General features: G+C 37.2%; 1 protein-coding gene across 1 annotated transcript in view; it reads right to left on the reverse strand.

Annotated features, from left to right (window-relative positions):
- Positions 1–2606: 2606 nt before the first annotated feature.
- Positions 2607–25531, reverse strand: part of XRCC5 (X-ray repair cross complementing 5) — a 49800-nt gene continuing 26875 nt past the window's right edge. Inside the window, exons 15-21 of the mRNA XM_064718449.1 lie at positions 22470–22560; positions 20970–21039; positions 13576–13685; positions 13002–13098; positions 10907–10974; positions 6255–6326; positions 2607–5458 (exon numbers count right to left, since the gene is read on the reverse strand). Coding sequence (XP_064574519.1) covers positions 5444–5458; positions 6255–6326; positions 10907–10974; positions 13002–13098; positions 13576–13685; positions 20970–21039; positions 22470–22560 — 523 coding nt within the window. The 3' untranslated portion in view covers positions 2607–5443. The remainder of the gene's footprint in view (positions 5459–6254; positions 6327–10906; positions 10975–13001; positions 13099–13575; positions 13686–20969; positions 21040–22469; positions 22561–25531) is intronic.

Here is a 25531-nt window from a genome sequence, read left to right on the forward strand (position 1 = left end):
TAGGACACCAAATTCACACAGGACTCAAACAGGAAAATGCTCTTGGCAGGCTCTCACCCATTCAGATCAGAGCCTTCAATGCTGGCCTGCTTGGGACCAAAGAAAAAAAATTCTCTCCACTCCCCTCCCTCCTTTTTTAGTAAGTAAAGGGTCCCTAAGCATTCTGATACAGTTCCTGTAACTCTTGTGAAAAGTCAGCATAGGGGCCATTTGATGTACTCGCTCCATGGGGAGAGAACATTTGTCAATTGACTACTTGCATTAGCAGGCTGGAGAAGGCATTCTCATACATCCCAGTCATACAAAACTCCAGCAATCAGGTACTAACAGCTATTTTACCTTTCTTTTCCTAGCATTATATCTGATCCACATGCTTCAGGCAAAAATATCTGCACCACAGTTGGTCTCCTCAGGGGCTTGAGCTCCCCTTATGCATTGTCTCAGACAGCAGACAGAAAACGTTTCTAGTTATACCCTACATTGGAGGTATTTCTGTTTTCTGATAGTATCTTGAAAGCCGTAAGATTCACTCCCTTCTGGAGGAGAAGAAAATGACAGTTATTACTGCCTATTATTGTGCGTTAAAATAGGAAGAAAGGATGAGACAGAGTTGGAACTCAGTGAGACCATGAAGAAAAACAATCCTTTGGTTTGATATATTTAAAGCAACAGTGAATATATTTCCATGGCCAAACTACTAATTTCATTACAGAGTCTCCAGACTTTCACAGCAGCCCATACAACTGACTTGGTGCATAGGAGGGGACCCTAAGAATTAATACACCAGTAAATATATATGTGACCAAATCTGAGTAGTTTATAGTGCTGCAGAATAATTTATTATTCGGTAACAGCAAAAAGTACTGTAAGTATTTCAGATTCCTGCCAAAAGAGGTGCTTTTGATGGTCAACTGTTGAGACTGGTACTGGGGAAGCATCAGAAGGAACAGAATTAATTTTACTGTGTCTTAGTCATGCTGTCTTCACAAAGTTTATTGGGAAGAAGCAGATTAATTTCTATCCAGCTTAAGTCACTAAAGTACAGTATGTGCAGAGTCAGATGAGCAGAGTCTATTCTAAGGCACTCATCTCACAGATGCACTAAAGCTATGCCTGGTTTGTAAAAACAAAATTGAGAGCTTTTATGTTCCTTTTGAGTTCTTTTATTTTCATAAAAGCAAGCACTATTCCAGAACAGTAAAAGAGGGAAGGTAGAGTGGGACATAATCTTTCCACTTACCAAAACTTGCTGCATGGAAAAATATGATCAAACTTTAAGCTAAGCTTTGTTCAAATGTTTTTCAAGTAATTTTCTTGTAAAGAGTATCTCTATGCCAATTTTTTATGCAGAGTTCAATGTGGGTTTTGATCCTTTGGGAAAAGTAAGAGAGGCTAAAAATTACAGCCTTTCCTTTTTTAATATATTTCAGACGTTCATATCAGAATATGATAGTATTACAAAAGAAAACTTCTCCTATTCTGGTTTCCTTTATTTTCTTTAATATGTGGTAATCTATTCCTCTTAAATTTTCAGGTTCAGTAATCACAAGAAAAGAGTTCAAACTGGTACAGAACTTCTTTTAGAGCTGCCCTCAAAACAGTGCAGAGAAATGCTATGGACAAACTCCAACCCCAGAAAGGCAAGTCACCTCTTGAAGTCAGTGCTGCCTTTCTTTACCAGCACCTTTAAGTGGTGAGGGTTTGCTGAAAGAACTGTTTTTTCTATGTGTTAGTTCTTCAAAGAATTTAGAAACAAAAGCCTGGGTGGGCCTCCAGTCCCCCGCTAGTACTGGGAACATTTTGAGTTTTAAAAAAAACCTTTGTAACCCACATCTCAAAAGAGACACAAGAAAACTTGGAGGTTTCCTACATCTGACATTCACAAGTGCTCCCAGCACTGAGCTCCACTACTGTAATGGTACCAAGAGAAGAATAAAGATGGAAGGGGAAAGGAAGTAAAGCAGAAAATTTAGTGGAAATGAGTTTTCCACCGTCACAAACCAACAGCTAAATATAAGTGCTTTTTTCACACTGACAGTGGTGAGGTTGAAAAAATCCAAACCCACCCTGACAAGCACAGCAGCAACATCCACCAGTGTATTTGCCAGCTTAGCAACATGCAAGTCAGAACTCTCTTTCCAGATTATCCCTGACCCTACTGAGATCACAAGGGAATTCCTCCCTTGCCTTTTATCATGTGCAAATGCAGAATATAAAAATGGCCTGTGTCTTTAGAATTCACAACTGAGATAAGTGATTTTCCTTCCTCATTTTCTAATTCCAAAGATCCTGCTGCAACATCACACAGACAATTCTGTCAAAACCCAAATACCAGGAAAGTTAGCAAGATGTAAATTCACCCTGGCAACTAAGAGACCACAGTGCAGCAGAACAGGTCTCTTCACATTAGGAGTGTTTTGATGGCATGTGTAATACTTCTGTGCCACATTCCAAGGACAGAGATGAAGCCTTGCTTTCAGAATTCTCCAAACATGTTGACATCACACTGTTGACCTGACATTCATTTCAACCTGATTAATATCACACAAATCACAAGTCTTCAACTATGTAACATTCTAGAAGTTATTTTTTATTACTGTGGCATACTGACAACTGTCCAAGAGGACAAATGTGGTTTCTGAGTACAAAAGGAATGAGACCAAACTTGAGAACTACGTAACAGGTAGCAGACCCCCCTACCCAGTGACAGAGCAAAATGCTTTATGCAGAATGGATATAGCCTAGACACTTACAGATTCACAGAATATTGTAACCAGAACAGTCTTACTCTTCCTCTATGACTCCCAAACCCAGCCTTTTGTCCTTTTCTGTGGAGTACTCTCAGTTCCATGCTATGGTCCCAGCTCCCTCACATACTACTTACCCTTTTTGGTATAATATTTTTGGATATTCTCCACCTCCCAAGGTCCACACTGCAAAATATTTTCTTTTTAGTCCACACTCCTCTTCTAAGTAAGGAAGAGAAGTCTTCACAGTCTTCTTTTCTGTAGACACTCTGATAATTTCTCTGCCTATAAAGTACATTACAAGGGATGTGCTGCTGCTGGCAGGAAAACAAATGCACTTTATGTTTCCTTTAAAGCTGCTTTTGAAGTCAATAACTGGTCTAGTGCTTCTGAGGACTGGTCAGTGTGGCAATTGAAAATGAGAATTCTCAGTGTAAACAGTGAGTCAGCCCACTAAACAGTAGGTGACACTTTGTAACTGAAAATGTGAACTTAAACTAAATGTAAGACTCTTTCAGTCATTGAATGAGAACGTGAAAGCTGGCCCTTTGCCAAAGAACAAACAGAAAATCAGGCTGCTGATGTGATAGACCCTCACCAAGATCAGAAGCTTCTGAAGACTGAACTCAGAAGCCTGGGCAGAATGAAAGATGCTTTTCTTGCCTTAGAAGAATTCACTTTTATTTATTTTGAGTCATAAATTCTCATTCCTCTTCTCAGTACTAGCAACTCAATCACCACACTGAGCTTACCTGGACATATTGTGCTGTACAGGTAGCAAGATCTACGCAGCAATTCTCCATGAACTAAATGTATAGCCCTTGACAGAAGCAATCCACTCCAGAAATGTGGTCAACTAAATCAAAAGAAACAAAGTAACTCCATATTCTGGTCATCGGGTTCTATATTCTGTGTGGTCTTGACCCAAGATTTTCTCATCATCTCTGCAATATAGTAAAAACTACTTTATTGGGGTGTTGCAAAGTTGAGGGTTCATAAAGAATAGGATAAGTATACTCTGCCTCTGTGGAGGGATTTTGATATTCAATGTTTGCATTGTAGGCCCAGAAAAGGGGCTTTTGATAGTTTCCTTTAGGCACTGCATAAGTAGTCACCTGATTATAGCAAACATGGCTCTGAAGACAAAACCTGACCTTTAAAATACTTTTATTAAACAAAAAAAAAAATGAAGTGTATAAGAAACCCCCAGCCAGCATATCCCATATATTGGCCTTTAAAACACTGATCAAATAATCCTTATTTACAGTTGAGAAAAATATCTTCTGGTGATACAAAAGCTATAAAGGTCTGCAAAAATCACTTGCTCCCTGCCATCTGTATTTGAGAAATGCTTTCAACTCAGTCAGGATAGGATCTAAGACAGGAGAGAGTAGGTTGCTATGTAAGGAAGTAGGAGCAAAAAACAATTCCTATTTCCCACACAGGAGCTGTTGGCCAGTATAAAGTGTAAATATTCCACAACATTTTGCAACTACAGATCATGATTTTTCCTTTTTTTGTGATCTTAATATCATTTTGCACAGTACATTTATACATTTATAATCATGAAGCACCAGATTTTAAAGGAATTAATCTGGTTCTAACAGACAAGCATGTGTGAAGGTGTCATTACTGTCTCTTCAGCTCTGCAATCAGACTTGAATGTCTCTTTCTAAGCAGTATTTCACTAGTTTGGATTGCTCTGTGCAGACATTACTCCATCCTGGTTAGCAGTGTTAACTATTATAACTTATCCATCCCAGCTGTCAGTGTACAGCTTTGAGGGACCCTTCTGCTCTGGGTGAGCTCCCAGCAGTGTATGGAGTGGACACAGAACTGATTCATTCTCCTTTCAGCACCAGGAGCATCTACACTAACTGTACTAGTTACAAGTCTAAAACAATCAACAAAAATCCCAGCCCCTGAAACAGGAAAATGTGTCACAGAAAGGGACAGAGATCTTGGGCTGCTGCTGAGCTGACAGGAAAGTGAACCTGTAGTGCAGAGAAGACCATAATTAGTGATCTGGGGTCAGTGTGGCAAAATCAGCACACCTGGCTCTGCTGTGTGCCTCAGATTCTGTTGTGAATTTCAAACTATTAACTTGTCAGTCCCTGACCTAGAATTTTTTCCCACAAGCCTCTGTGGTGTTTTTCATGGTGCTTTGTTGGTTTTTTTGCTCTATCTTGTTTTGTGTTTATTTGAGTTGGTTGGTTGGTTTTTTTAAAGCATGAAAGTAAGATACTTTTTCACTTCTGTAACAATAAACCTATAGGGTTACCTCCACTAAATATTCACTATTACCTGGTAACCTTGCTGTGACATTTCTGTCTTTCTTCCCAGGCAATGCAACAGGAATTTCAGGCACCAGCGCAGATTCTCATTAAATTTAGTAGTGTTCAGCTAAAAGCAATACAAAGGACAAGCTAAATTCAGTTCTAAAGAAAAGAAAAAAAAAAAAAGATGCCTTAAAGGTATCATTACTGCCCAAATACTTCAGACGATTTCAATCTTCTGTTCTAGTTTTGAAAGCCAGATGCCATTTATACCAGCTGGAAACGTTTCTGGGATTTCTGTTCTCATTTGAGAAAATAAAGATGGATGTACTTTCTTCTTATTAGCATCTTTTTTTGGGCCCCATCTCACAGAGCCATCTCTTCCAAAACTTTGCTTCCACAGTCACCATATATCACTGGTCACATCATGTCCAGCTGCAAACAGAAGAAACAGATTTGAAAGAAGCAGCACTGAAGTAATTTCTTATATGTGTTTAGTGCTAAGAAAACCAGGCAAATTTGGAAATCCTTATCATGTAACATAAATAGATTGCACAGAATTCAGTACTAATCTTCTATAAAGTCCAAAAACAAACTGAAAAATCTCATCTTCACGTAATCATCTGTGCAATTTATAGATTTTTAAAAGTACAGTCCAAATGTAGAGATCTGTCTGTTATCTAAGCTTCTTTAAAACCATCTACACCATCAGCTGAAGCCTTGGAGACAGATTTGTAATGAGACAGCCTGTAAAAGATGGCTAAAATATTTATTAAAAAAACTGATATCCTTGAATTTCAGCAAGCCTATATAGAGAAATTTAATTCAAAAGATCAAAACATCTTTTTTAAAATGTTTGAGTTTTCAACCCACATAAATAGCAGTTCAAGATCTACAAACCTTTTAAAAAGCTATTATAGTAAATTACACCAATCCACTTTTAAATGAGTGCCTCACTGGCTCTTTTGAAGCATATTAGAGGACACATTTCACCCCTGTAAACACCTATGTTACTACATCACACAGTATTTGCCATCATGAAATTACACACCTGCCTAAGTCTTACAATAGCAAGTCAGTAATTTAATGTGGCTCTTCTGATTCAATTCCTTAGGTGTTTTCTAAGCCATGCACTCTGATATCTATTGCTTTAAGAACCATTTGGCTCTCTCATTGCACCTTTCACTTACAGCTAAATTCTGAAGCCACACCACATCTTTATGGCACTCACCAGATCATCAACATCACCACCTTCATCTGTAGGAGGCAGAGTTTCATTTTTCTCTTCCTTTGGAGCCAAGAACTAGAAAAAAAAAAAAAAAAAAAGTGATACTGACAAAACGGAGCAAAACAGAGAGACTTAATGTCTTTAATGTTAAAATAACAGAACATCTCCTCTGTATTCCAAAACAAAGCCAGCTAAAATTAAAAATCAGGAAGGATGTGTTTTCTGGTTTCCACCCTTCAAAACCATATTAAACTACAAAAAACTTCATAAGACTTGCTTTTAAAGGATTTTATGGTGAAGTGTGTCAAAAACCAGACATAAGGACATAGTTCTTGAGACAACGCATGTAGAGAACCCTGTGATAAGGATGCTGCAAATATTATTTCCTAGACTCAGGAGGAGATAATAAAGATGCATAGTAGAGAAATCATTTGAAGTCTACTAAGTCCACAGAAACAACTTCAGGCACAAGAAGTTTTTGAGACATCAGTGGCTGCAGCCTGGGACTATGCATTTTCTCTACCCATCCTTTTTTGTCCACTGTCAGATGGGATTCTGGATTAGATGGAAATCTTATCCATTGCAGTTTGACCAGGTTTATGTTCTTCAAAAACATTGTGTGTAGCTACAAAATGCTCAGGGATAAGAAAATCCCTAACCCTCAATGAGTACATACATGAGGGTGCCCAATGGCTTCTTTGAGACATTTCCTACACACAGCATTCTAGCTTTGTGTTGAATTTTTAAGCTTCCCCATTTAATTCAATTAACATTTACCAAATGAACAAAGATATGAATAATTAAAAAAAACCCCTCTAACATGCAAGATGGTTAGAATGCCAGTCTTAAAAATGGAAAATCATTATGTAAAATTACATTGCCATAGCTGCTGATACAACTCACCATATGCCCTTCACTTAAAGCATGACATTCATAAACAGAAGAGAAAGGTAAGTTGCTCAGATACTATAAAAACTGAAATCAAACATACAGACAATATCTGGAGTACAACCACCTCCAAAATTATTTCACAGATTTTTCTCTTAGCCTAAAAAACCCAAAACATTAAAATGGTAGGGAAAATGGCAATACTTAACTCTTACTTAAAAAAAGCATCCAGTTGTCTACAAATTCTAGTTACCACCTTTTTATCAATATCCTTAATAGAAAATCTTTTTTTTTCTTCTTATTAAAATGCACCAGAACAAGTATACAGAGCTAGAAACAACCCTGCCCCCCAAGAAAAAGTAGGCATGAAGCTAATGAGGAAAAGCCACATTCCCAGACTTGGAGTCCTGTCATCCTTAAGTCAGAAACAACTCCACTATAACTCCAGATAATGAAAGAGAACAGCTAAGTAGAAAATAGCCACATTAAACAGGCTATAAATACCTGCTTAGATAACTCTTTTGTGCTCCTAAAAGGGAGCTGCTGTTCAGCGGAGGACTTCAACTGTGTCAGCCAGAGAGGTTGTGTAAGAGGCCATGGGATCCCTATCAATATCACCAATCTCTGAGACCATACATTTCTAGTGTGAAAAGCTTAAACATTATTTTAATAAATAAAATATTCTGATCCTTCTCTAGAACCCCAGTGACCAAAGGTCAGAGCTTTCCTACATCCTAAGCAGCAACATCCAAGAGAAACATAGAAATCTCACTTCACAGACAATATTCATGTTCTGACCTGCTGAGTTTAACTTATCAGAGATTCTGTAGCTGAAAAAAAAAAGAAAGTCAGGGAATGTGACAGAAGGAATTAGAATTTCAGGATGCTGTACGTCTGTTTATCTTTTTTGTTGGAAGAGTTCTTAATCTAGTAGTAATATAAAGCACATACTATGAAACTAAAAGCTAATGACATTTGTCAGCTCTGAAAGGCTTTTTGTGCCAGATCAAATTTCCTTTTTTCACATTTAATTAAGAGTCAATTGGTATTTCTGGAAGTAGCACATTTTTCAAAAATTTTACAATCAGCTTTCTCGTGCTAAATTATGCAAAGGAAGCTAAAAGCCAGAGAAATGTACAATGAAGATTTGCTGTAAATTGAAACCTGAAGTTTCCATTTAATGCTGAACATCCAAAGCTGGGTTTTTTCTCTGAAAACCTGTTTTACATTTATGCAAAAGCAAATTACATATAATAGCTGTGCTGAAATCCATTATCTTCCCCAAAGCAACCAGAAAATGCACTTGACATTTCTGCTCTTTTAACCTACCATCCTCATACTCTAAAAAGAGTATCTCCACTATTACAGGGAAAAAAAAAATTCTCAGGAAAATATGCATGCATAACCTACCTCAAGCAAAAGGAAAAAGGAAATTTTGACCTGTCTAATAAGCAGCCTGGTATGTCTTCCTTTTTCCTGCAGACAACAACCCTATAAAACCTGTAATCTTACAGACAAAACAGTCTTGAAACTACTAGTAGCTAGTAAACAGCACATAGGAGAAAGGGTTTTTGTGTCACAAAGGACAACACTGACAGACAACCCCATGACCTACAGGCTTGCACATAACCTCTACAGAGGTGAAGAAAACTTGCATCTTACTCTGTTGGGAGATATTTGAAAAAATCCAATATAACCCCTAAATGAAGGGTATTGCCTTCAGCACAAAAAATACATGAACCATTTTTGCAATCTGCTGTAGACCTAGGAAAATGCTGGCTTTGTATCACACAGGAAAATTGTGGCAGGGTTTAATTGGACCAAAGAGGACTAGATTTTTATACCAGCCCTACAATACCAAGATAAAATATTCTATCCCTGCAGATCTTACTCCAAGAATAACCGTCTTGCAGTTCCTTAATGAAAAAGTCATATGAGCCCTTTACAGCCAATGGGAATTGGAGTTCTAGGTTTGGATTTGGACAGTGTGTGGGGAGATGGTTATCTAGTGAATATCTGAATTGCCAACTGCTTAGCTAGCAAAGAGATGCAATCCAATTACTCTGGTAGTTAAGGTAACTGCCATCTGAGAGAACTCTGCTGCAAAACTGATTTCATGCAATATCTTGTATTCCTCCAATTTAATTGGAAGATATGGCTATTGTATGACCTTCAATCAATCACAAAATGACCTTCAGTCACAAAATAGTTTATGTATTGCAATATATGGTGATTGTAGGATGATGGTAAACAGAAATGTAAACTTGCACTCAGCCTATAAATACCTTCTCCAGCTTAGCCTGGCAGCTGTGAATCCAGTCCTTGATACTCTCTCATTTGTGCTGCATTCCCATGCAGACACAGTATTTTTCAGCCACCACAAGCTCACAATGGTATGCTGCAAGGTCTTTGTGGTTAGTAGAGATTTCTCTAAGGAACAGTGGCTCTTTCACACAGTATTAGCACATTTTTTGAGCATCAGTGGTAGTTTCAGACTAGAAAGTACAGTTCTCAAGAACAATATTGTCTTAGGAAGTTTCCAAGTAATTTAATAGCACTTGAAGTAGATAAAAAAGGCTGATACTCTTTAAAACCACCACTGGGGGAAAAGTTGCTCTATACCTTTATGTGTAATGATAAATAGCCAGTAGGTCCTTCATGTCTAGAAAACTCATCATACTCTGTCTTTTTATCCTGCACATGTGCTCAGCTTTCTGGACTCCTAGCTTGTTAGCTTTTCATTTTCATGACATTTCTGTGCCTTCTTCACCTTGAGATAAATTGTTACAGATGAAAAAAAGCAGTTTCTAAAATACAACCTTTTTTCTACTCTTTAACTGAATTATAGAGAACTTACTTCTACCCATTTCTGCCTATTGCTTATGGAAGGCCTGGAAGCTGCAAAAATCAATGTGGCATCTTCCATAAAAGCTACTTCTCTGCAAAATGGTGATTTCAGACACAGTTTCACCTTCAGGGGGGGTCTGTGATACAAGGACCTTTCTCCTAAACTAGCAGACTAATACAAAAACATCCATCTTATCCTCTCCACACAAATATCATTTTTGACAGCAGCTCAGAATTCTGCTTCCTTCCAAAGAGGAGGCACCATTCTGCCTGTTACAATTCAGTCCTTTGTAACTGGGACATCCTTCATTCATCACTGTAGTTACTAAAATGCTACATATCTGTAGAAATTATACCTGTAAATAGTCCAAAACTCCCATTTCCAAAAGGATCTAATATGGTCACCAATAATACCCCCAGCATTATGTATAATGCCCACCCATCCACAAAAGCTACACAAAGGAAAAATGTTGGTATCACTGCATGTATGGTGGAAATTAGCCACAACAACTTGAATTGCTGGAGTTCACAAAACCTTTTTTAAAAAGTATCATATTTTTGAACTCGTGCTACCAGTGAGAACATATTTCTTTCTGTGAAGTTCAAATAGTGATCTTACATATGTAAATAGCACTCTGCTGTTCCACTACACAGAGTGGCTGAAGTTCCTACTCTTTGTAGAGGCTATTTTCAGATCATTTCAATACATGCTACTTTTTAAAGACCAATTACAGTAAAACTAGTACATGCTAAAGTAATTTTGTCTGAAATGAAGAAGTTTCAATTGTGTGGCAAATGAACATTCTTATTTCTTCACATGGATCTTATTGCATTCAGCTGAAGATTTATCCACATGAGAAACTCTTCAGTTCCACAGCAAGAGCTCTATACAAACAGATGCTTATTAAAAAAAATGATACCTTCTCAGCCTCTTCACCTGTCACCAAACTTCCTTCTGCTTCATCTTTAGTGATCAAAGAAATCCTTTCTGGGAAAAAAAAAAACCAAAACAAAAATATCATTAGAAGGCTTCCCAAAAATTCACCTAATGTTAGAAGTGAAAAAAATGTTCCACATTTCAACTTCTGGATGTGTCATCATCACCAGCAAAAAAGAGAGTATCACTCAAAGGAAAATGTGACTTGCATAAATGAGTCAACTATGATATAAAATATGATATAAAAATAAATTAATGAGCATATTCATAAGCTTGTGGAAGTATCCATTTAGGAAACTGCTAATATTGTGACAATCAAACTAATGAGACACTGAAATCATAGCTCACAGACAAAATGCTGAAAATCTATTAGAAATTGCACTTTTAGTCATTCACAGCATGCTCTTAGGTCCTCAGAAAAAATTAACTCTTCGGATTCAGACACTTGTGCTGTGATTACCTGGTCTGACTACCAAAGTGCTGATCCTGCCCCAGCTTGCTCCTTGGTTGTGCCAGCAGCACCACCCTGTGCGGTGATGTCCCACCCCTCCAAAAAAAAACCTTCCAAAAAATCTCCATTTATTTTGACCCCAATAGTATTCCCAGTCTAGTTCATCACTTGACCATACAAATGCTTGTGCCTGAATAAGCAGCTGTGGGTGTGAGAGCAATGAATAGGAGATTCATTAAAATTTCAGCAGCAGTGTAAGTGTAGAATCACCTTCATGTGCCCACAGAACCACATGGCAGGGTTTCATGAACAAAGGAATTTATCAAACAGCTTTGCCTTTCTTCTGAGCCACTAACTCATTAACTCACATCCACCTTCTTTTGCTGATGGCAGTCACTCATGACAAGACCCAATGCACACCACACTTGGTAGAAAAGAGGGGATGGGTCATGTGGCAAGAATGAGAGAAAACAGAACTTCTGCACTTGTTAGCAGCAAGTAAAAAGCAATATCAGCTGCCTACTGAGAGCAGCCAGAATATGCATTAAGCATCAAGATTTCATTTCACCATGTCCTCAAAGGAAGATAATCTCTGCTGTATGAAAATATCATCTCTCTTTGTATTTGTTTGTTTGGTTGATTTTTTCCTCTAAAACATACTCCAGTTTGTCAAAAATTGTGATTTATACTAACTAAAAATTATTCATGGCTTTGAAAGATCCAAGTTTGCTACTTTCAAAGTTTAATGGTTTCTTTTTCCAAATTTATACAGAGAAGGTCCCCTACAGCACTAATGAATATAATGTTCTTGTCAGTGTTGTCCTGTCTGTTTTTTTCACATTGCTAAGCAAATTCCCATCCTGTAATTCAAAGCTGGACAAAGCAGACATTACAGCATGTCTGGAGTTCATCACTTTGAATGGTACTACACAAAATCACATCACTGCATTTTACAGCATGCACCCTTAAGAGATACAGCTGGGCATTTAACAGATTTCCTTAGCATTGGTTTCAATTAAAAACAAGACTCTGATGTAAAATATTTTTTTTAGTCTGCTACATTTTCTATTTGTGAAAATGTTCCTTTATTTATCACTTGTGTAGTCTTTGAATGTCTTTTAGAATGGCACTGCCTTGTATCTCCCAGTTTAATCATAGGTAGGTGTCATACTACCACATATTCTGTCCTTCAGGTTACTTAAATACAAAATGATCAGTGACACATTTCAACGCTATCTGTGACTTTTTGGAAGCTTAAACTGCAAGAATCTTTTTATAGCTCTACTGCATGAGTTTTTTCCATTTATTCTGAAATTTAGCTGAAATTGTGTCTTCTTCTCCTTACCCCATAACATTTAATTTGTCTCTTCTTCTACAATTAATTTACCATTTCAACAAGACTTGGCAATGCATTATGAATAATGCTGATATAAAACTATTAGTGCAGAAAAGGAAAGGAAGCTGCAACATGAAAGTGTTTTTTTTTTAACTAGCTGCAGGAATGAAGCATATCAAAATGCTGCAGTGGGGTTAGTTTAAGTGCCCCACTGCTAATGAAGTTTTCTTACTTAGTGGGTAAATGCAATACAGCTAGAAATTGCCTAGTTTTTTTTTAATGCCATCCTACCTTGCACCATGATCTCCCAGAAATCAGATAAGGCTTTATCTTCCAACTTTGATTTCAGTGCCTGCAGAAAGTCATTAAAACACTGCACCTTGGACAGCTGAAAAAAAATGTAACAGCAACTGTAAGTAAGAACAATTAAAGCAAGCTTAATTCTTCATGAAGTCATTTAACATGGTGAACACAAAAGTCTCCACAGAATTTGGGTTTTATTTCTATTAAAACTGTGAGTTCTAAAGAATGGTGAGCCACAAGAAGCACCTCTATGAAAACTAGAAAGACTTAATTGTAACTAGCTTTGTTGAAGAAGAAAATTGTAGTACTGTACTTTTAACTAGCATCACGTCATAGGTCTTCGGTTTTATGTTTAAACAAAAATAAACAAGAGCAAGTAATACCAGAGAGGCTAGTCCCCATTCCAGTATAAAAACAATAAAAACCCCCATAAAATGCAACTCTATTTCTAAAATTTGAAACATATTTAAATTGTTTTTGCTGCAGCAATAAATTATCAAGCAAACAGGCTCATCATGCCTCTAATTTGAAAGAGGTAAGAGTATTCACACATTGACACTACCTTCATGGCCTCCTCTCTAAAAGCTCTGATACAGTTGATCCCTTTCATGTAGTACTGGGAACCTTTGTTTTCCAAGAACTGATCAATGCGGTTTTTCAACTGCTGACTCACTGGAAGACAAGGAGAAATAAAGTGATAAATAAACAAAAGAATGCACACTTCCAAGGAAAAAACCCAACTTTTCTTTTACATCTCTCTTTTTCTACTCCACAGGCACCTAAGTAGTTAATCATACCCACACTGCCTCAAGCTATGCAAGTTGATAATTGTTATATAAGCTAGTGACAATCATTTCAGCCTCTCTGGAAAAGCCAGATACACTAGGAAGAACCTCAAGCATGCCCAAGACATACTTTTCCCTGAAAGCCAAGAAAAAAAAGCAGAGGCACAACTTGTTTGATAAAAATTTGGAATCCTAAAGCTTAGGGAGGTTGATGTTCTACAATACAAGCGTATCCCCTCAACATCCTTTGCAATCAATGCATATTTCAATGAAAGCATTAAATTTATGAGAAAGGTGTAATAATGTCAAACCAACAGGCATGGGGTGACTTCAGTTAAAAGACCTTGCTGTTATTGACATCAGGGTATGTCTGGTCTCTTGTACAGGTAGTTTAATAACTTTCCATCAGAGCAAAGAGGTTTATGATTACAGAGATTATGAACTGTGCATGCCTGACAGAAAGAAGCAGAGGTAAACAGTGAGACCTGTACCAACAAGAAGAGGAAAACCAGTGTTACCCTTACTGTTGAGCTCCTAAATGTAGGTAGCTGTAAACCACTGCAAACAGACAAGAGAAAATGCCACCCAAGAGCTCTGCAAATCCCAATTAATTTCTGCTAGTTTTTAGTAATTTACTTTCTCTTCATATTTACTTACAGTTAAGGAACTGTCCAGTTTTACCCTCTGACAAAACACCTCAGCCAGGAAAAAAACAAGCATGAGGAGGATACAACAGTGATCTATAAACTCAGAAGCATTGTGAAAAGAGCGAATAGGGAGTTGATAGCACCCTGCCTCTCTCAAAACAAGAGCCAAGGCTTGGGTTAAGAACAAACAATAAAACAGGATCTTTTGAAACACACACCAGCAGTTAAATCAGCCTTTGGTAAAGGGGTTAAGTTTTAACAACTGAAAAAATGAACAAATTCTCAGAATTCTTAAAAGAGGATGTCTATCAAGGGAGATTACCAGTGTTGTTGCCATTGAGGAAGAAGATTCAGGAAAGCTTTCTGAGCAAAGCAGAAAGCTTTCCAGCATCTGCCTGCCCTGTTCTTGTACTGTGAAAGACCAGGCAGTGGATTAGCAGAGCCTTTCCCCTGATTTATAGCCCTTCCCAGCTCCAGATGTTATGGGCATAGACATGACTTCAAGAATCTCAGCTATGGAAGCATCAACAAAGAAAATCACCTGCCAGAGTGGTGGAAGAAACAAGAAGCACACTAAGAAGGAGACATTGTTTAAGTACTGTGTTCCTCTCTGCTCTTGCGAGTATGCACAGCACCAGCTGTTACATAATTTTCTATAAAATGCCTAATTGAACCGAATCTGAAGGACAATATTTCTGCATAGTGTGAAACAAGGCATGTTTGATATTCTCCCACTAGGTTTTGACAGTTTCTAGAAAAGGAGGCAGATAATGGTTGTGCCCAACAGCAGTTACAGCACAAGAAAGTGTGCTAAAGTGCCTACTGTGCCAGAGGTAATCAGCTCACTCTCTATTTATTTCACCAGTAGCTGACAAACTAAATTGAAGTCTAACTACTTAAGCTTCCCAAGTTAAGTCTGTCCATTTTTTTCATGGTTAATGATTTTCTCATTACATGTTCTAATTTCTTATGAATTGCACTAATAAAAGCAAGTCCTGCTGGTGTTTTCAGTGGTGGTGGTGTTTTTTTTAAACACTGCCTTCTCATTGATGTGTTAAATTAAAACCCCAGGCACTATAAGGGTGCAATAAAAGTCTTCATTGTCAGAAAGATTCCAGCATACTGTTTGAAACTATCAGACACTCTACTACTTCTTTTGCATTATTTTTTTTTAAATCCCTTTCCATTTGATTGCCCTGGCAGCCATCAGAAGAAAAGATTTTCTTGCTACTGACTATGAGATGCCTCCTTTTGAAATCTGTTGTAAGGAACCAAAGGAAACCTGCAATGTTTTACCAGGCACTGAGTCCATAATATAGGCAGCAAACAGGTTACATGGCAACAGTATTTAAAGTCACATTTCTCTAACATCCTGAAGTAGCTTTGCTAAACACTTGATTTTGTCCATTGGGTTTCCCTTAAATGATAGGCCAATGATGGGTGAATTTAAAATAGACAAAAATTCCTATGTTCTGATTAGATTACCAAATTATTTCAGGGGACCAAAAGTAATATTAAAGACAGAAGATAAGGATTATAGCAGGAAATTCTTGAAGTGGTTGCTGTTCCTTTAGACTTCTAATCTGAGAACTTCGTTGATTTCCTGCTGCCTTTTCATTAGTCTGAATCTTTGGGTCTGGATGCAGCAAAAATAGATGTCCCTGTTTTTGGAGCAAAGCGTGTTCTGCATAAAGCTGTCTTTTTAACTAAGCTGTGATAAGCATTAACTCTGATGTGTCCCAGGCAAATCTCAGGCATTGATGTTTTGTGGAGTAGGCCCTTGAGTTACAAACTGACAGCCCAGTCAGCCACTCCTGTGTAATTGTAACTTTTTTCTTCCCTCTCAACTTCCCTCACTCCACACACATTTAAGGAAGTGAACAAACAAGAGACTTATACATTTTGCATTAACTGGAATTTCCAGCACTCCTAATAACCACGACATTCTGCAGAACATCCCAAGAAACTTTTATCTCCTCTTCTCTCTTTCTACTGTACCTGACTGGTTAGATAACAAATATAGTTATTAAGGGTTAGAGAACTGCAGGGGAAAAAAAATTCCCAGAATAGATCTTTTAGTTCTAGCAGAATTTAATCCCTTCCCCTCTGGCATTCAGATACATTTGCTACTCCAAAATACATTCACTAGTGCTGTCATTTTTTGTGAAATATGCCATGAACAATTATATTCACTTGTTATCTCTGAACAGCTACACTACAGAAGTGCAGTTATATTTTCATGTTTGTTCAGTTCAGCTCTTGGTCTTGATTACTATACCAATCAGATTGCACAATAATAATACCAAAACTGTCTATTATTACAGTCCAAGTTTGATTCCTTGGGGATTCCCCTCCCCCTGCCCCCCCCAAAAAAGAAATCAGGTTAAAAAAAAAAATTTCTTCCTTTAACAACAGGAGTCTTTTTTCTAATCTTCTGATTCATGTGCTGCTGGTGGTAATGATTTGTATTCATGGACAGTGCTTAAACTGACAAATCAGTTAAATCACCTGATCATTCATTTAAAAAATAATCTATAAAATCTTTCTAGAACTGAAAAGAAGAAAGAAATTCTGAACTGAAGACTGTACTAATTTTTAAGGACCTCCTTCATCTTTAAGCCAAGAAATAAGAATTTTAAGACCAAGAGCTGTTGGCTGTTGAACTAATCCAGTTCAGGACCCTATGAGGTCCTGTTCAGTTTTGAAATGGTGTCTCTGAATGTCCTGTGAGTATGGGTTAGAATGATTGAGGCTGGATGTCTGAAGGACATATGACCCAAATCCCTGCTAAAACCAGGGTGCATTGTGGAACAGGTGCCTCAGTGCTCCACAGACTTGAGTTCTGTGTAACTCCAAAGATGGAGAGTCTCCAACTCTCATGGGTCCCTTTTTCTATGTGAGCCTCACCATTGTGATCTTTATTATCTTTTTCCCCATAGTATCTAATTCATATTCTGTTTGTTGCAACTCAGAGCTTTGAATCTCACCCAATCACTATGCCCTTCAAAGACAAACCTGGCTTCATCCTCTCTGTGAAGCAGATATACAGAAAACTTCAAAGTGATTCTATATACTCAAGTATTTGGTTTGCAAAAACCCTTCTAATGACTGAATCATTTTCATCAAACCACTCATTGCATCTGCCCTGCCTAGCAGTAGAGCATGAATAGTCTCTGAAATATACAAAAACATCCAGTAAGATAAAAATGCAGACAAACTGCAAAAACCTGCCAACAAAGAATTACATGAAGTATTAGCTTTTTAAAAAACTGTCTTAGCTCCAGAAAGGTAATTACCTATACTTATTTCTACAGAAAATCTTGCAATAAAATATCATCCTTGTTCACATTCAGTTACTGATTCCTTCAGCTATATTTTTCTAGAAATGCCTAGGAAAAAAAAAATTAACTAATTTACTAAAATATAGAAATGAGAGCTTAGTGCAATTTGTCTCTGGACATGCAGATTTCTCTCCCAGCTGAAACTCAGCAAATTAAAAAAAGCTTTTTCGACATTACGTTCTCAGACAGGAGTACTGTAAGATGCAATGAAATGTGGCCTATAGACTCACACAGAAAATTTACAAATCAAAGAAAATACTGTGCATGTGTCAATACCTTTTTCTACTCCCCTGATTCTATCTGATACAGAAGCCTATGAAAATACAGCACATCAGACATGATCTGCTTTCCAGAGATGCAGACACAGATGGAAACCTCCAAACAGGAGGATGAACTGGCACTACATGCCTACTCTCTTAGCATTACAAAGATGGCAAGCACTTACTGCATTTTCTGAAGCCTTCTCTGAAGCCACAGCAATGAAGAAACTCATTGTACACACTTGGGAGCAACAATTAGATTCTACTCAGGTAAACTAATCTATTTTATGTGCAGTCATTGACAAAAACGTCAGAAGCTGTTATCAGGGGACATCTCTTTGTGATGACTCTACACTTGTGACTTGCTCAAAATAAGACCTGCATAACATGACACCTCTCTGGCCATGAATGCAAATAAGAAAGGATGTTTAGAGGAGAACACAATTCTAGTTACATGAGCATCAGTATTAACCAGTAAGCTGAAACCATCAAACAAATCTCACAATGTCACCCTTAAGCAGCTCCCTACTAATAAAGGACACAGTTTTCAGGTAAATCCCAAGTTGATTATTTTTTCAGGAATTGAGCTGCCAGTCCAGAAAACCTGTCTCTAAGACCCTTACCAATCTGAAAATCTTTGATTTTCTGCAGATATTATTTAGGCATTAGTGGCAAAGATGTCACACAACATCAGATACAGACTAGCTTCCACTTAAGACTTCTGCTGTGAAAGGTAAAAACCCTGATTAATGCATCCCAGTGAGGGCACTGCAGGAAATATACTGGTATCTATTTTCAGTGATAAATATACCATCAGGACTTCCTACAAGCTGTTTCAGAAGAAAAAGAAAAATAATCACCTTGCCATCCTCTGGTACTGCTACCTTTATAATTTTGGTGTGGGTGTGCCATTAACCTGCAGCTGAATTAAAAAGCAACTCTAGTGTCACTATTTAAAGTACAACTCTTCCTACTGCTACAACTTCTCTATCTACTAAGAAACAACCCACCTCCAATCAAACAGTTGAAAGGTCTTTCTCCTCCCAATGAAAGGACTGCTGTTATTTTAAAAGGTGAATGTAAGCCCTATTCAGTTAGGAAGACTGTAGCAGATGGTTTTTTTTAATGCAAGAAAGAAAAACAGAATGCAACTTAGCAGCTCTCCTGTCTGCATCCTGACACATAAAATGCTACCCTTTTTACAAATAAGTATTTGAATCCCACAGATTATCCTTTTCTGCAAAGAAATTCTATGTTTCTTACATTCTAGCAGAGGGAAAAAAAGTCATCATTAAATGACAAAATTATACCAAAAAATCCCTTAGAACCACTGAATAGTTTTAAGGCAGAATTTACTATTTACATAACCAAAGTGCAATATAGCAAGCCATTAAAAACATGCCTGCAATGTTCAATGTGTTAAGCCACCTAAAAGGCTCTGAGGCACAAAAAGGATTACCTAAAAGAAAAAAGATAATATGCAAAGTATGTTTTTATTTATAGTGGCTTCTCTCTCTCCTTTAAATGGGTGACTGCACTACATTCTGTTTAACTACACCTTATCATTACAGAGCAGATCACAAAGAATAAAAGCAAATTGCTCAAAATTTCAGAACCTTCCAACCATGTACTGCAGTTATCTGCAGCACAGCTACCAAGTGGACATATTTAAGCACTCTTTCTAGTTAAACCATCTTCAAGGATAATCACTATAGTTATTTCTGCCTTAAAGCTTTCCTACATTAAATTTATCACCGTAACAAAGTAGTCAACTGTTCCACAGTTTCTGTATTCTAATGTATTGCACAATGCTTTTTTTTTACTGCATATTAATATAGCTGAGATTTAAGAACACAACTCCAAATATTTTTTCAATAAATAATTTCTTCTGGGTCTAATGAAAAATACATGCAAAAAAGCTAGCTAGCTGGCTCACAGGTCTGGAAACTCTGGGGAGAAATAGCTATGCAGGCTTTAACAGACTGTATCACAACTCAATACACTGATAAACACACTCCTGAAACTACATCCAAAAGGACCAAAGGTCTTGTTGAAATACCCAGTACCTCACTCAAGCACCTCTGCAAATCTTTCTTTGAAAAATGGAATGTGACATTAATGGCTATTTGGCAGATCAAGTTTACCCTGCCACAACCTTCAAATCACCCTTTATGAGATACAGGACCCCGTCCATCTTGTGCATTCTTCTTAAGGCACCTTTGGATTACATATAACTCTGCATAGCTACTCCAGGAGGGAAATACCATACAAACCAATGATAATTTCATGGCATTTTCAGACTTAGGCCATGCAGGACAATGTTTGACCTGTGCCTTTTGTTGTTCTTCTCTGAGATGAGTCAGTGCACACAGAGCCTTCTCTCAACTTTCAGATTACAAATACTACCTGCTTATTCCACTCTGAATTCACCTGTGCTTTCTTTCACTCACAAGCAGTAAGAAATGACATATGTATGTGAAGATTTAAGTCCCAGGCACGACAGTCTCTTTTTTTCTTCATGGAACACGAGAGGTTTCTCACACTGTGCACACCAGCAGCTCCCCACTTCAGGCCAGAAAGACCCTGGGAATGAGAAGCTGTGGCTCATTCTGAATGAGGCAGTCAGTGAATAACAAGGGGTTTTCTGTTAGAAACACCTGAGGGGTTGCTCAGGTGCCTCAGTGTAGCTGTCTAGTGCCTTCTCACCCAAACACAGCTACCTGAGGCTTTTAATTGGGGAAGGCAAGTATTAACATGGGAATTACAAACAACACCTTCCTTGGCTGAGTGGCACTACTAAGCTAACCTATAAATTCCAGAGCAACTCACATTGTACTAGAAACTTAAGTTTAGACAAATGGACTGCATTTATTGAACTCTGAAGTTGATACTAATATAATTAAGATAGACAAAATTAATTTACCATCTTTGAAGTCAGCATTTTTCTTCCTCACCAGAATTCGGAAATCTTCTGCTGGGTTAACACTGCCTACCTACAAAAAGTACAAAACCAAATCAATTGTCTTCCAATATCCATCTCTCTCTTCTTGTCAGGCAACAAGAATCTTTACATTTCTTTTTATTTTCACATGAAAACAGAAACTGTGTACTTCTCTGCATTCAGACTCAAAAATGCAAGTCTTATAAAGTGTGTTAATGCACAGTACTCCTGGCAAAGGCTGGCTATGACATGAGCAAGATGAACTCACTCTGCTGCACTGTTACAAGCTGGCCACTTCTCTGGTGCTGAGAGGACAGAAGCACAACAATTCAGGTTATCTGCTAGCTCAGCTTTGAGATCTTCTGTAGCACAGCCCTCTTAGACCTCCCTAATCTCACCAGGTGCTTAGTGAGGACTGTGAGCTCCCAGGCACGTGGGTACAGAATCAGTGGTGTGCCACTCCAATAGGACCTCAAAATGAAAAGTTTGCACTTAAATCATCTAGGCTTTCTGGCAGAGTCTGGCATCTTAAAGCCAAAGCTCTAAATGGGCATGTAAATGCAGAAATCTTTCAAAGGAACTAAAACCAGGTCAAATATAAATAAACACTGAAAAATGGATGCATTAACTTGAGGGGAAAAACAACCAACAACCCTACATTGCTTAAAATTTCCTATCAGCAATCATAATTCCCCTACTTTTTTTTTATGCTTTGCTGCCAGAATAATTCATGGACTTTGCAATAAGTTTGCTTGGCCTCACTGTATTTCTTTAAGATCTAGCAATGCCACTTTTCAGGAAATATCAGAAAATTGTATTAGAAGTGCAGAACACTGAAATCTTTTTAGATATCAAATATTTTTATAAGTATCAATAATGCTTTTTTCAAAATTAACCTTAAAGAACAGCACATTTGAAAACAAGAGAAGTTAGCTCAATATTAACTATTTTTTTATAATAGGAAAACATCAAATAAAGGAAGGTGCACAGTTATGATATAGGTTTCATCTAAGCTATAATTTACAAGTTAGATCTAGAGGCAAGATTAAACCAAATTTGTGATTTAGACCCCCAATTAATACAGAGAACAATGTCTAAAATCACAGCAATACTTTTGATTAAATACACAGAGTCAACTTCTATGTTGCAGAAGATATGAAACACAGCAAGAACAAAATTCAACCACTGAGCTCCAATTTTGTTTTCTTCAGATCCTCAGGCTTTTCTTTTAGAATTCTAAACACCAGGAGAGAATTTTGTCCTAAAATATCCACGACTGATGGAAACTTGTGTTAACACATGCCTAAGGGCAGAGAAAGTTGTCTTCACAATTTCTAGCAGAGTCTCAAATGTACAAGTACACAGTATTTCACTCATGTTTCAGCTAGAAACTCTCCTTTTATCAGGAATTCTGGATATTCACTACAATAGACTTAGAGAATTAATCTCCTTTGATAATCAGATTTGTAAAAACATGCTTACAGAGGTGATATTGCCTTCAGCAAGTTTCATAAGGCTAAAGCCTTCTTCCTCATCTTCAATTTTTGGTTTCTTAAGACTGGGTTCATCTTCACTGCAAATGAGAAGGACAAAAATGAATATAAACACTTGAAGATGATGGTTCTGCCTTCCAACTAGGGAGTCAATAAATTAATGAAATATACACTGAACTAAACTTCATTACATAACTGTTCCAAAATCAACACTTTACCATGCCTTATTTGTCCCTTGGGCTGCACAAACCAGAGAGTAGAAACAGAAATCAAACTTCATCTTCACATACAGCAAAGGCATCACTTGTTGAAGGTATGACATTATTACTGCTAATTTCAGGGGTGAATTTCCTTATACAGACCTTCTTCATCTTTCTAAATACAGAATATCTCCAAACACTATTAGGAATCTCTGTGTTGAGTTAGCCTTGATAATTTACAGTATGTAATATGACATTTGGTATTTTCACTAGATTTTATTTCTAAGCATGAAATGTCAGTGAAAATTTACCATTTTAGTAAGACATAAATTTACTGTTCAATCACTACCTGCTAGAGCCTGTCTTGGAATTTACAGCTAATACAAACCTGTTTACTCAGTGGCTTTTGAGTCTAATGACCACTACTCTGTATCAGCACGAGAGCTCTGTAAACTTCCACCTTGTATTTGTTAAAACCTGCTAGACAAACTCCAGTTAAGCAGATCAGAACTATCTTAGGACATTTTAAGCTACATCTCAAAAAGCTTTCAAAAGACTATTTTTTATTTTTAAAAGCTAATTGTGATTTTGGGCTACATTCTTGCTTTGTCCTTAGAGGTAACATAGAGCAAGGTATACAGTCAAATTCGGAACTTAATTCTCACATGTAACATGCTACACTTTAGAGCATATCTCAGCAACACAGGAAAATCCAGATAATCACAAAAGGGGAAGAAAATCAGATGCTGTCAGGCTACTGACACAGATGAATTGATTTCCATTTAAGAATGACTGAAAGCTACTGAGCAACCCAAAGGGCAGGATTTGTGTTCAAGGAATCCCAAAACAAACTAACAAGTTTTTCTGAAAAATTCTACTACTTTGAAAAGAGGAAACTGCTTGATGATGTAGGGACAAAGCCAGAGATCCTGGACTAGGAGCCACTTTTCATCGTGCAAGATTGGAACTGATTGCAAAAACTGCATTGTACGTTACAGAAGCAATCAACTATTACACAGAACTTGTGCAGTCTTCCTTTTTGCTTTCTATAGCACACTCCTCCCCTACTTTACAATCATTGTCTATCTCACTTTGTTTCAGCAATCTTCTCTGTCCTTAATTTTGTCACTACCAAAATGAAATCCCTTCTCCTCAGCAGCTCCTGTCATTCAGCATAACCTTACTTATCACTCTGGGAGAAATGATGACTTTAGCTATGCCTAAGGACAAGGATAGGATACCTTTGCTTCATTCTCAACTCTGCTGACTTTCTGACTAACCTTGAACAAGTTGCTTGATTGTTTTGAACATCCAGTGTGTCTCTCTGTAAAAGGAGAAACTGATACTTAAAAATACCAGAGAGTTTAGAAGCTCCACGGGAACCAAAAAATCTTGTATATTAACATGGTCTGATGAAAGGTGTAAAGAACAACAAAAATTCTCTTCTAGAATATTTTCCTCCAAAAGTATATGGCAATCAATTTTCTTCTTTTTCTTCCTGCATTATTTTTACTGATTCAAAATGCTTTGGGATTGGAGGAAGGAGAAAATAAATGATGATGCTGCATTTAACAGCCTTGGACCAAATCTACAGTTGTCATTAATCAGTGCAGCACAGCAGAAACTAATGAATCCATAGCCATTTATACCAGCCAAGGATCTGACATTTAGAATATGCACTGATTAGCAGTATTTTTAAACTGCAAAACGTGCAATTACTATTTGAGAAAAATTAATAAAATACAAGATTAATTTAAAACACCCACTTCTACATTAATATAGAAGCCTTTCACATCCTACAAAGCTGGATGAGATAACAGCCTTTCCACAGCCAACCTAAGAAGGAAAAAGTAAAATGTTTTCTATATTATTGGAATTTTTTTTTAACTACACAGATATTAAGCAAAAGTGATACAAATGAATGCTGAAATTTCTATTAAGATATCATGCCTACAATTATGCTGCTTTAGTCCCATTAGACCTTAAAAATTAACAAAGAATAATCTGGTCAATATGATGACAGGAGATACAAATCAGTTTTAGAAAACAAAAATAACGGTTAATACATTTTTAAACAACTTTTTCCAAATATTTAAGTGCAACCTACATCTTAGTATTAATAAATTGAATCTCATAGAGCCATAGCATTCAGAATCACAGAATGGTTTGGGTGGGAAGGAACCTTAAAGATCACCCACTTCCTACATCCCTGCCATGGGCAGGGACACCTCCCAGCAAACCAGGCTGCCCAAAGCCCCACCCAGCCTGGCCTTCAACGCTGCCAGCAAGGGGCACCACAACCTCTCTGGGCAACCTGTGCAAGTGCCTCTGTTATTGAATATTTTCCTTAATCACTGTTGCAGAGATGTACTTTTCTTTATCCAGTGAATAAATTCTATCATCTCAGCTTTTCCCCAAACACAGAAGAAAAGCACAGTTAAGACTGCTGTTGTAGCAATAATGAAATACTACCAGTCCCATTCATTACTGCAGCAATATCATTTTTCTGCAATTTAAAAAAAATCTTAACTATCATTCGTTCTTCTTTGCATAGTTGAGTCTGTATTCTTTCACTTCCTTTACAGCTTTTTAAGAAAAAAAATAATTTTAATGGCCAACATGAATTTCTATCTAAATTACTTTTACAGCTACTTTTATCACTCCTCTAAAGGAAACCAGTTTTTAAACAAAATAGATTTCCTTCTTGCTCGTCAGATGCTTTTGGGAAGATATATTTTAAAGCAACTAACAGTAATGGGTCACTGCTTTTTGTTTAAATTCTCTCTCTAGCTTGTTTGAGCCCAATTTTTTGCCTTTTATTTCTAAAATGGCTCTACCACTTTTTAAGATA

The sequence above is a fragment of the Zonotrichia leucophrys genome, chromosome 7 (assembly GCF_028769735.1).
Source record: "Zonotrichia leucophrys gambelii isolate GWCS_2022_RI chromosome 7, RI_Zleu_2.0, whole genome shotgun sequence".
NCBI classification, from domain to species: domain Eukaryota; kingdom Metazoa; phylum Chordata; class Aves; order Passeriformes; family Passerellidae; genus Zonotrichia; species Zonotrichia leucophrys.